General features: G+C 41.8%; 1 protein-coding gene across 1 annotated transcript in view; it reads left to right on the forward strand.

Annotated features, from left to right (window-relative positions):
* Positions 1-4,345: 4,345 nt before the first annotated feature.
* LOC134070525 (uncharacterized) overlaps positions 4,346-13,192 on the forward strand; it is an 89,902-nt gene continuing 81,055 nt past the window's right edge. The window contains exons 1-4 of the mRNA XM_062526909.1: positions 4,346-4,438; positions 4,845-5,180; positions 6,639-6,692; positions 7,369-7,428. Coding sequence (XP_062382893.1) covers positions 4,363-4,438; positions 4,845-5,180; positions 6,639-6,692; positions 7,369-7,428 — 526 coding nt within the window. The 5' untranslated portion in view covers positions 4,346-4,362. The remainder of the gene's footprint in view (positions 4,439-4,844; positions 5,181-6,638; positions 6,693-7,368; positions 7,429-13,192) is intronic.

Genomic DNA, 13,192 nt, shown 5'->3' on the forward strand with positions numbered 1-13,192 from the left:
AATTTAGATAGGCCTACATGTTTCAAACATTATAGCATATTACAATATAGTCTATAAGGCCTAAAGAAAAACTCATTTATAATGGAGCAAAGTAGCTAGGCCTACTCTAAACCAGATATGGCTGAAATATATAGGCTATCATGATCATTTTACCAACAATGATGAAGAACCATGGATTTTCTCAGTTCATGACATGTTTTGTTTGAACTTAAACCAACATAAAGTTCTAATTTGGACTACATTATTTAGTATAGGCCTACTTGATGATAATATATAGCCTGCCCCCTTACAGTCCTCTAGTCTTGTACAATAGCCTATAGTGAACCATATAGGGCAGGCCTATTGATATTGATGCTGATTGAAGAGGTTGCTTGAAGGTTGTTGATATTTATTTAAGTTCCATAGAAAATCAAATTGCACCACTCCCTCTCCTTCCAAAGTAACATGTCCTACACCTCTCCTACAATAAATCGTAGGCCTGTTATACTGTAGGCTACTATGCCAGGATTGTGTAGGCTAGGCATCATAGTTTTACAATTGCGCACACACTGATGGAGAGCTATAGGATTAAAATGCAGACTGTGCCTTTAAATAGGCTACTTTTCCACTAAAAACTTTATCTCAATATTATGTACAAGACTGATGTTTGCCAAGCATGCCAAAGTGTTAATCTCTTAGTAGCCTACTATCATCATTCGTTTTCGCATAGTAGCCTACTACTATCCCGAAATATGTTTTGAATGACATGGGGCGCACGGAGGTGAACGGCTGGACAAACGCGAAATGACAAGGTGCTAAACAATTTAGTATACCTGTAGACAGGCTTTGTGGTTAAAATGATGAAAACCAGTAGGCCTAGGCTAGTCTGCCACAGTTTCAAGCACAGTAGCCTACACTAGGCTATAGTTTACACGCACAGAAAATAAAAGTCAATATAGGCTATCAGCATCACGAGATTACAGTCATTATCGGAAAATCCTGACAAGTCAAACTGGACGCGAACGCGAGCAAAGCTAACAAAAAAACAACAACTTCCTAAATTATGTATTTTTAAATAAATAATTTTACCTTCACCGTTTCATGGCTTCTGCTAAAGAAACAAATAGCCTAGTGCATCACACACATCGAACACTTGCATCAAACATTCTTCAGAACGCAGATCAACCCGTCTGCTTTCACTTTCAATGAAATCCACTAGATAACGGACAAAGTTTGCAATGAGTGATAGCCTATGAATGAAAGAAGCACCAACCCCGCTGTAATTGTCAGCGGACTACATAGCAATGATGTAGGCTACAGCAATTTATACATGACGGGCCGCAAATAAATAACTTAAACATTTTGCCATTAAAAAAAAAAAAAAAAAAAAAAAAAGAATCTCGGAGTCCACCGGCCCACATGTGCACCGGCCCACCGGGCATTTGCCCGACTGCACAGATTGCCAGTCCGAGCCTGCACACACACACACACACACACATATGCTCGCATGCACACATGCACAAGCACACACGTACAGCGAGAGAGAGAGAGAGAGACACACATACAAACACACACACACAAGAGTTCATGAGTAATGATCCTTTTTATGATTCCTTTATACTAACTAACTTGTGTTATTCGAAATGCGTAGCCAATAGAAAGTGATTTTTAGCAAGCTAATACAGCTTTATTGAATTAAACCCACAGCTGAGTGAGTGGCTTCATAAAGAGGTGAAGTACTTAGAGAACAGCAAAGGAGAGGAAGATAAAGACTGATAAAGAGGAGAGGGGGGGGAGTAGGGGATGAGAAGAAGATAGAGAGGAAGAATGAAAGTCCTGTCTCCTGTCATCTTCTTGAGAGAGAGAGAGAGAGGGGGGGGATGGAGAGAGAGAGGGAGAGAGAGAGATGGAGTAGGGGATTAAAGGTGAGAGCTAAAGGGTATTAGAGATTTAGCTGTACTGAACACACACACACACACACACACACATATAGACACACACACGCACGCACGAACGCACGCACGCACGCACGCACACACACACACACACACACACACACACACACACACACACACAAAGGTCCATATCTTTATTGGCTTCTTGAGATCAGGAGGGGTGGGCTTGTAATCCTGGTTCACAAAGAGCAATGCCACATGACCCTTTGGTTTACACACACACACACACACACACACACACACACACACTCTCAGAATCCAATCCTATTAGTTGGTCTCTGGGCACAAACAGCATCAGGAGAGTGTAGCGTATTACAATAATTTATCACAGAACCCCACGTAAGACACACATTTTCTCTAGTACACCTGTGCTTTCCTGCACACACACACACACACACACACACACACACACACACACATACACTCACACGCACACGCACGCGCACGCAGGCACGCACGCACGCACGCACGCACGCACACACACACACACACACACACACACACACACACACACACACACACACACACACACACACCAAGACAGAGGCACTTTTGGAGCCCTCAACAACACACCAACACACGTTTTGCTAAATGAAACAGTTCAAGCAAAACTATCAAATGATTTCTATTTCTCTTCGTCATCTTATAATGATGGAATACATGAGTCTGATCGGATAGTTGTTGTAGAGGATGTGTTTTAAAAGTACATGAATATGCCAGATCAGGTCTGTTTGTTGCTTTCTCTCCATATGTCAAATCACTCGATACATCTATCAATGTCCAGAAGTGGTATTTTGCTTCAGAACAGGACTTATTCTAAATAGAATATGCAACAGTAAAAGAACAATGAAGACATTCCGATCATTTCAGCTCATTTCATATCAATATGTTCTTCATGATACACAAGTATACGGTTTTATTAACTGTGAAAAAGTTTTGACATTCGTGTGTAATAAATAAATAATCCTGATCAATCAATCATTCTGTCTTATTCCACTGCTGGGTTGAATTCCCCATTGTCCTGCGTTCTATTAGAGGGTGTATTATACTGTGTGTTTAAAATGCTGCCTTGGTCCGGGCTCACTTATTCACTTACACTGTACTTACACACACACACACACACACACACACACACACACCCCTGCCCCAGTAAGTGCACAGTGAAACTCACAAACGGACTCAAGACTTTAAAGAGCCGGATGCTAGAAGAGAGAGGCCACAAACCAGATCAGCTGATGGACTCTGGGGTTTAGGAGACTGAATTACATCTCAGGGTTTTTAGGAAATGTTAATGCATCTAATGTATATGTTATAATGCAGCATAGGATCGGGAATGAGAGCAACATCTAGTCAGTTTCAGGTTTTATAGAATTGTTAGACTAACTTTGTCTAACTTTCTATTTCTTTACTTATATTAGGTATTTATATTATATTATATACGTTTTTATAGAACTGTTTGGATTGACTAAGTTTTTATCTATTACTGTAATGATCTCTATCACCACCATGAGGTCACATTAAGTAAAACCACATGGACCAAACCACATAAGAAACTTCCACTTCTCTATTACTGCGCATCACTTCCTGTTTCTGAGGACAGTCATCCCTTCTTTCTGTTATTGAGCAGTAAGGCCTAACGTCCAGTGATGAAATAACGAAGAGATAGCTGCACACTCCTCCCCCCGTAAGTCTAAAGTGAAACTAAAAGAAGGAAGCAAATATTTAAAAATTTAGACTTTAAGAGAGAGAAGCCGCACTCTTGAGCAGCTGCTGTAATCTGGGCTTTTATTTTATTATCTTTATCATGATCAACATAAGAGACGCGCATATCGTTGGAAAGCTTAGTTTATGGTCGTTCATGTGAGTACAATAGCTGTCCACTGTGGGCCTGTGTTGGTGTAGATCAGCTGTCCAGCTGTAAACAGAGGCTGACAGAAGGACATCAGAAAACAGGAAGTTATCATCAGGCCGCTCGTTTGGGTGCTATTTTGAGACAACTTAAAAAAAACATCTTCAGACAAATTCTTACCACATATGCACACCATACAGAAAGACATGCAGACTCACACGCACACACTCTCTCTCACACACCCTCCCCCATATGTTAAAAAGTGAAAATGAAAGAAGCAAGCAAATATTTAAAGACTTAGACGTTAGGAGAGAGAGGTCGCACTCTTGAGCAGCTGCTGGAATCTGGGCTTTAATTTTATTATCTTTATCATGATCAACATAAGAGACGCTCAGTTATGGTAAAGGATCTATAGGTTAGGCTATAGTAACAGGGATCAGAGATACAGTTTGGCAGTTTAAGGTTTTACAGAACTTTTGCAGAACACAGAACTTACAGAAGTGTACAGTAAGTGTACTGAAGCTCAAGCGTTTCTGCTGCTTTGTGATGTCGGTCAGCATGAAAGTGTTCCAGCTGTAGATGAGGCGTTTCTGCTGCTTTGTGATGTCGGTCAGCATGAAGGTGTTCATCTCCTCCATCCTGCTCCTGCTCTCAGGTGAGTCATGGCACATCTGGAATGTTATTGGACATTAGGTCATAATGCTCAGTTATACTACAAGAAGGGATGACTTTCCTTAGAAACAGGAAGTGAGAGAACAGAGAGGAGTGGCATTTCCTGTGTGGTTTGGGCATTTTGGTGAAGTTTCAGTGTCAGTTAGTAAATGTATTTGATGTCTTTATACAGTATACTGCAATTTATAACATTGTCCTTGGTAGATCAGCTGTGTTTCTGTACTTATACTTATACTCTGTACTATACATGTGTATTATTTAAGAAATAAGTATATCTATAAACAGTATGCATGCACACACACATATACACACACACACACACACACACACACACACACACACACACACACACACACACACACACACTATCTCTTTTCTCCATGTGTCAGGTGTGAGCTCGGTATGCTGTGTGGGGACAGTGAAGGGGTCTGTGGGAGAAAGTGTGGGAATCAATTGTGTATATCCTGAAGAATATGAACTCCAGTCAGTGTACCTGAAGAAAATTGATGGATACATTATCATTGAAATATTAAAAAGCCATGGGAAAACATATACCAAAGGCAGATACTCTCTGTATCATGACACAGAGAGCAGAATAATCACTGCTACAATACACAACCTGAACATAGAGGATGCTGGGACATACATATGTGTGCCTACTTCAATGGACGGTAACAATGAAGAGGAGTATCTTTACACAGAATTCAGGCTGGAGGTGGAGCAGGGTGAGTCACTTTTTCAGCAGCATAAATTTCATGTTGCAATAACATTACTGGTGGCTTTTTAAGCAGCGTTGTAGGTAAGGGATAATGTATAGAACGCCGGTCATTATCGGAAAATAATTCCCGACAGGATGAACAGAACCCCGACGCGCAGCGGAGGGGTTTTGCTTCGTCCTGAAGGGAATTATTTTCCGATAATGACCGGCGTTCTATACATTATCCCGCTTATTATACGGCTACTTGCCAAAACGAGAAATGAAACTTAACTCAATGTGTCTTTAGCAATGACTTGGCTACCGTTTGGTGGCTTCCGCTAACTAATAACAAAATAAATAGTTCGCCACAGTTGACAGTTGTTAGGTGTTGCCTGACAACATACTTGGTAACTTTCAATGAAATTCCATTGCAACCAGCGAACGGCTTTGTTGCGGATTGATATGAAAGATGTGAATTAGAAGCACAAAACCCGTTGCCATTGACAGCGGTCATTATATACTTTCACCGGTGATATTTATATTATTCACCGGTAGAACGTTGGAGAGGCCCATTCAAAGTGAATGGGAGCTCCCTCAACATTCTAGAGAGCCGTATAATAAAACCCATTATTCCACTGCTCGGTTGAGTTCCCCATTGTCCTGCGTTCTATAAGGGTGTGCATTAACTTTAGATATACGCACGGCTATGAAGTAGTTCCATTGTTTTTGACCGTATCACACTTGAATATTAATTCGCCCAACTCGTTGTGAAGTTTAAATGCACTGTCACGTTACATAGAAGCTGTAAAATACAGACGTTCAGATCATAGTAACGTTTAGCATATGACAGAGGTGTCATTTAGCTAGTTAGGTGTCAGTAGCCTAAGAAAAATAGCAATCTTTCAAAGTTAACGTTCATCAGAATCCTGGGATGTGCCAGCTTGACAACGGGAAATTAGAACTAACGACTGGCTTTTGGCCATAGCAACCATCCATTTAGAACTAGTAACCGCAGTTTGAGAAATGAGTTGAAATGTGTCTGGGAAAAGTAGTTCTACAAACAATACAGTTCTAGCGATTAAAACATTTAAATTAGCACCGGAAACGAACACAGCGCAATGGCAACAGTGGAATAAGCGGGATAATGGACTTCACGCCGTGCGGTTATTCAAAGTTAATGCACTTTTCTAGACGGAACGTCCCTCCGCTTCGCGTCGGGCCGTATCACCGTCTAGAACGTGCATTAACTTTGAATAACCGCACGGCGTGTCGTCCATTATCCCGTACATAATGTACATCTCTAGATCTATTAACCACCAGCAATGTGTCCTAAGCAAGCTGTAACAATGAAGCAAGTTCCACAGTAGTGCTGTACCGCAAACATCCGTCATCCATCCATCAAGTGCAGGTGCCAAGAGTGACTCAATTTGCAGTATTAAGTCTAATGTCTTTGCTCCACCCATACTCCTCCCTCTTCCTCATTTAGCCCCTCCCACCCCCACACCACCACTGACCACATCAGCACACAGCAGCCCTACAGGTAGGTGGAGGAAGATTTCACCACTACACACACTCACACACACACACACACATACACACACATACACACACACACACACACACACACACACACACACACACACACACACACACACACACACACACACACACACACACACACACAGTGTTTAACTCCAGCTGTTGCAGTTATTCGCCAGTCTTCTTCACATATCACAATTGAAAACAAGATTCATCGTGTGATTGTGATAGTCGTACAATTTCTAATAAAACTTATAATTTGTATAAGGTTTATGTAATACATTTAAGATAAATGTATATTGCATACAACCTCTTGTCAGGTAGCTTACCTGCAAACTGAGGTGTATTCAAATTCACAAATAGAGGCAAACATCCATGACAAACTCAAAGCTCATGCAAAACCATTTGCAAAGGTTTGTGCACATTTGTGCCTTTGATTGATTGTGAACACTTGCACACAGTCAGAGGTAGTTTTCCGCAAACATACATGGACACTGAAATTGAAATGTTTATCATTGAAATTTAACAATTCGGGAAAAACACATTCACCTTGAACATTCATCTCTTTTCAAAGACCTTGAATGCACCTCTGGTCTCATCACTGTTAATGTCTAAAGCTCAAGAAACACAAACACATTCTCACACAAATATGTTTGCTATTGCTATTACCCACACAGGTGACACTCTCTTGTCCAGAGACACAGGAGCAGGTGGGATTTGTACACATTCAGAAGAAGGTAGGACAATGCTGTCTCTTGCTCTCTACACACTTTCTCTCTCACACACACACACACAAACACTCACACACACACACATTGCTAGAAAGTACTGTATATCCGTCACCAACAAAGCAAGTTCAGTTCTAGTGTGTTGTCTACATAGCCATTCCAGTACAGTACAGTAAGTTACAGTAAGTAGCCACAATGTGTATCACAGTAGTGTTTCCTCTACAGGTCATCTTACGTTTGTCTTTGTGAGACTGGTAGCAGCTGCTCTGTGCTTTGCTCTGCTGCATTCAGCCTTCATGCTCATGAGAAGCAGAGGGAAAGGAAAAGAAGGTAGGGCATTATAACACACACATGTACACACACACACACACACACACACACACACACACACACACACACACACACACACTCACATGGACAGACCAATCAAAGCAGAAACATTCTTCATAGGGTTTGGACATGTTATTTCATTGGATATACATGAACACCTAATTTTACAAAATGGAATGTTGAACTGCATTATTTTGGTCGAAGAGTTGCATTGCCACCTCCACTTACAATGTGATCCTCAGCTACATGTCAGAGCATCAATACGTACAACCATATAGTGTAATAATGTTACACTTCATGTTTTATGTAGTACAGTATGCAATAGTGCCTGTGTGATAGTGATACACTTCATGTCTGTATATATCATTATTTTGCATGTCTTCATTAGTGTCCGATTCAACACGTGGAAGTGCCAGAAACAACAAAGATGTAAGTAAAATGGACAAAAACGAAATGTCCTGAGTGAGACGGCAGTTCATCTAATGTAAGTGTGGTGTGTGTGTGTGTGTGTATGTGTGTGTGTGCTCACAGGAAACATCAGTGTAATGCTGAGGAGGAGACACAACACAACCGAATCCATCCGGCTCCATTTCCCTCTCTCATTCACACAACTGCAGAAAAAAATATGTTTTTACTCATATTTGTTATTTTTACATTAGATGTGACATAGAAGTGATGTTTCAACAAGAAGTGAGGATTTAAAACTCTGAGCCATCAAAAAATGTTTGCTGATGCATGAGATACAGAATAGGTGTGAAGAACTGTCTACATTCTGTGCTACTTCTCTTTTCTTGTTGTAAACAACCCCTATATAAAATGCCTACTTAAGCTGAAGCTTTTAGAGAATGTGTAAGCGTCCAGGGGTCTCTGGCATTCTCTCTCTTTGCAAAGATACATAAAGAATCGTTTTATTTTGACTAAACCACTGTCTCTGTCCTGCTGTGATTGAGTCACAAATCTAACAACATCGGGAGAGACAATCAACTCAGGCCTAACCACATCAACTTGATTGCACATTCTTTTAAAATCAGACTAAAAACAGATTTATTCTCACAAGCTTTTATTAGGCTTTAAAGGCTATTTATTTAATTGTTTATTTATTATTATTTATTGTAATCATCATTATTACTTTTTATCATGCATTTAGCTTTTTTATGTTTATCTAATTTATCTTTAATGTTTGGTCATGTCATGTTTGTTGTATTATTCTCTTTTTTTTTTTTTTTTTTTTTTTTTGAGCACATCGGGTCTGTGCCTGTCACATTACATGTGCTATATAAATACCCAAACCCATCCGGCAGCTGAAAACGTGGTGTTCATACCAACAACCAATCAGCAGGTTGTCTCGGACCCGACTTCCTGTAGCAATCCTAACTTAGCCAATGGAATGTTCTCTCTATGTACACCTGTATTCATTTTAGTTCTACTACAATCCACTGATCATATCAGTACCTTTGATCACACACGTCTCCAGTCTGGTTATCCATCCCCTACTGGGCTGTCATATCCATATATCTTAGCTTTTTATAGAAAACACCATAGCATATATACAGTATGTCTGACCTCAAAGAGAGAACTGAAACACATACTCTCTCTCCCTATATGGCAGCTATGTCATGTAAATATTGCACTGTATTTAATTTATTGGATATACTTGGTATTTGTCTCTGTTAAACAGTTGTACTGCTTGTGTTGTGTGTATATTAGTGAGAGTAAAACAACATTTTCTTTGCCATGTCAGTGTTCTATTATCTGTGTATGAATTTAACCTGTAGTCCCCTCCTCAAATCATATTAGCTCTCTAATAGTGTACAAAACATATTTGCAGTTACGTGAGATTTGACATTCATACTTAGCTAATAACAAATAATCACATTTACAGATAGAGTATGCAAGTAAACACACAAACATCAGTGGATACAGTAAGACCACTGCTGAACAAGACTGATCCTGTACTGCAACTGGCAGCAGTGTCTATCCCACATTCAGGTCCACGTCCCATGTTCAGGTCCAAGTACCCATGGGGTCCAAGTCCTCACTTTAGGGTCCAAGTCCCCTAGGGGCTCAAATCTGACCCAGTCATTTCCTTAAGCCAAAGGGCCCAAAATATACTTAAAACATCGATAGTAATTTATAAAATTGATACTCTGTCCTTGATTACTATTAGTGGAGCTTCTTTTAAAGTCGTTGTAAAATATTCCAATATCACACACCTGTGACTCCTGTGAAGCTCTATTGCGAAGAGGAAGATGAGGAGGAGGAAGCCCTGCTATGAGCAGCGTCACGCACTGTAGAGTAACTGTGGGCCTGTGCTGGTGTTGATCAGCTGTCCACTGTGGGCCTGTGTTGCTGCAGATCAGCTGTCCACTGTGGGCCTGTGTTGCTGCAGATCAGCTGTCCACTGTGGGCCTGTGTTGCTGCAGATCAGCTGTCCACTGTGGGCCTGTGTTGCTGCAGATCAGCTGTCCACTGTGGGCCTGTGTTGCTGCAGATCAGCTGTCCACTGTGGGCCTGTGTTGCTGCAGATCAGCTGTCCACTGTGGGCCTGTGTTGCTGCAGATCAGCTGTCCACTGTGGGCCTGTGTTGCTGCAGATCAGCTGTCCACTGTGGGCCTGTGTTGGTGTTGATCAGCTGTCCACTGTGGGCCTGTGTTGGTGTTGATCAGCTGTCCACTGTGGGCCTGTGTTGCTGCAGATCAGCTGTCCACTGTGGGCCTGTGTTGCTGCAGATCAGCTGTCCACTGTGGGCCTGTGTTGCTGCAGATCAGCTGTCCACTGTGGGCCTGTGTTGCTGCAGATCAGCTGTCCACTGTGGGCCTGTGTTGCTGCAGATCAGCTGTCCACTGTGGGCCTGTGTTGCTGCAGATCAGCTGTCCACTGTGGGCCTGTGTTGCTGCAGATCAGCTGTCTACTGTGGGCCTGTGTTGCTGCAGATCAGCTGTCCACTGTGGGCCTGTGTTGCTGCAGATCAGCTGTCCACTGTGGGCCTGTGTTGCTGCAGATCAGCTGTCCACTGTGGGCCTGTGTTGCTGCAGATCAGCTGTCCACTGTGGGCCTGTGTTGCTGCAGATCAGCTGTCCACTGTGGGCCTGTGTTGCTGCAGATCAGCTGTCCACTGTGGGCCTGTGTTGCTGCAGATCAGCTGTCCACTGTGGGCCTGTGTTGCTGCAGATCAGCTGTCCACTGTGGGCCTGTGTTGCTGCAGATCAGCTGTCCACTGTGGGCCTGTGTTGCTGCAGATCAGCTGTCCACTGTGGGCCTGTGTTGCTGCAGATCAGCTGTCCACTGTGGGCCTGTGTTGGTGTTGTGAGTGTTGAGTACTAAGTGTTCAGGGGAACTACAAGGACTACAGAAAACAGGAAGTCATCATCAGGCCGCTCCTCTGGGTGTTATTTTGAGACCACATGAAAAAAAACCCTCATCTTCAGATACATCCTCACCATACATGCACACCCTACATACAGACATACGCATACACGCATGCGCAAACACACACACACACACACACACACACACACACACATACACCCCTCACCCCGTATGTCTAAGTGAAACTAAAAAAAGAAAGCAAATATTTAAAGACTTAGACGTAAGGAGAGAGAGGTCGCACTCTCGAGCAGCTGCTGGAATCTGGGCTTTTATCACATTATCTTTATCATGATCAGCATAAGAGACGCTCAGTTATAGTAAAGGATCTATAGGTCAGGCTTTAGCAACAGGGATCAGAGATACAGTTTGGCAGTTTAAGGATTTACAGAACTTTTGCAGAACACAGAACGTACAAAAGTGTTCCAGCTGTAGATGAGGCGTTTCTGCTGCTTTGTGATCTCATCAGCATGAAGGTGTTCATCTCCTCCATCTGGCTCCTGCTCTCAGGTGAGTCATGGCACATCTGGAATGTTACTGGACATTAGGTCATAATGCTCAGTTACACCAGAAGAGTAAATTACTTTTGTGACGCCCACCTAGGTCAAATCCATGACCCCCATGGGTCCAGTGAAGTCAGTGCCGAGCGGCACTAGGCCTGGGTGCCCTAAGTGCCTTATTGGTAAAACCTTACTTAGTTTGATTATACTTCTCAATAAATGTAATATTCTTTACCACTGTTTCTTGTCTCTTATTATGTCATGGTGTGAACGAGCCCACACCGTAACACTTTCCTTAGAAACAGGAAGTGAGAGAGAAGAGAGCAGTGGCATTTCCTGTGTGGTTTGGGCATTTTGGTCAAGTTTCAGTGTCAGTTAGTACATTTGATGTCTTTATAGTATACTGCAATTATAACATTGCCAGCTATGGTAGATCAGCTGAGTTTTTGTACATGTCATATATTATAATATATAAATGAATAATTACTAATTTTGTACATGTCATATATTATAATATATAAATAGATAATAAATAATATGTTTATAAATGCACAAACACACACACACACACACACACACACACACACACTCTCTCACCTTCCTTTTCTCCATGTGTCAGATGTGAGCTCGGTATGCTGTGTGGGGACAGTGAAGGGGTCTGTGGGAGAAAGTGTGGAAATCAGTTGTGAATATCCTCAAGAATATGACCCCCTGTCAGTGTACCTGAAGAAAATTGATGGAAAAATGATCATTGAAATATTAAAAAGCCATGGGAAAACATATACCAAAGGAAGATACTCTCTGTATCATGACTCAGAGAGCAGAATCATTATTGCATCCATACACAACCTGAACACAGAGGATGCTGGCACATACAGATGTGTATCTGCTTCATATGGCAATGAGGAAGATGACATGTATACAGAATTCAAGCTGGAGGTGGCGCAGGGTGAGTCACTTTCTCAACAGCATAAATCTCATGTTGCAATAATATTACTGGCGGCTTTTTAAGGAGCATATATAACCAAGTAATGTACATTTCCAGATGTCGTAACCACCAGCAATGTGTCATCAGCAAGCGGTAACATTCAGTACCAAACAATGCAGCCAACCAGTGCTGCTGGCCATTTGGGTGCCTTACTATGCAAAACTTGTGCAGCTTCATGCAAATCCTTACTTTTAGAGAAACAAATGATTGAAGACTTTAAGACTCACCAACTCCATTACACCAAGGCCAAGGCGACTCTTTATATTACAGTCCATTTTCCAAATCACAGTGAGTGCAGCTTGGTAAAGTGGCCTCTCACAGTCAAGGCCGTAGCCAGGGTTAGGGCGTCGCTAGATATGTTGCATTAAGCATATTGCATTTATAAATTCCTGGGTCATAGGCTGCCTATACCTATACCTTCTGACACTGTCACATCTATTTTCTTAACACTTTCTAACTGTCTGATTTCTCCCTCCTATCTCCTGTGTTGTGTTTTTTTAAAAAACACAACAGTCTAAATAACCAACTAGAAAAGCACTCAGAGAGCGTAGAATCCGCCTGTATTGTTCTTCCTAGGTTGTCATATATT

The sequence above is a fragment of the Sardina pilchardus genome, chromosome 22 (assembly GCF_963854185.1).
Source record: "Sardina pilchardus chromosome 22, fSarPil1.1, whole genome shotgun sequence".
Classification (NCBI taxonomy): Eukaryota; Metazoa; Chordata; class Actinopteri; order Clupeiformes; family Clupeidae; genus Sardina; species Sardina pilchardus.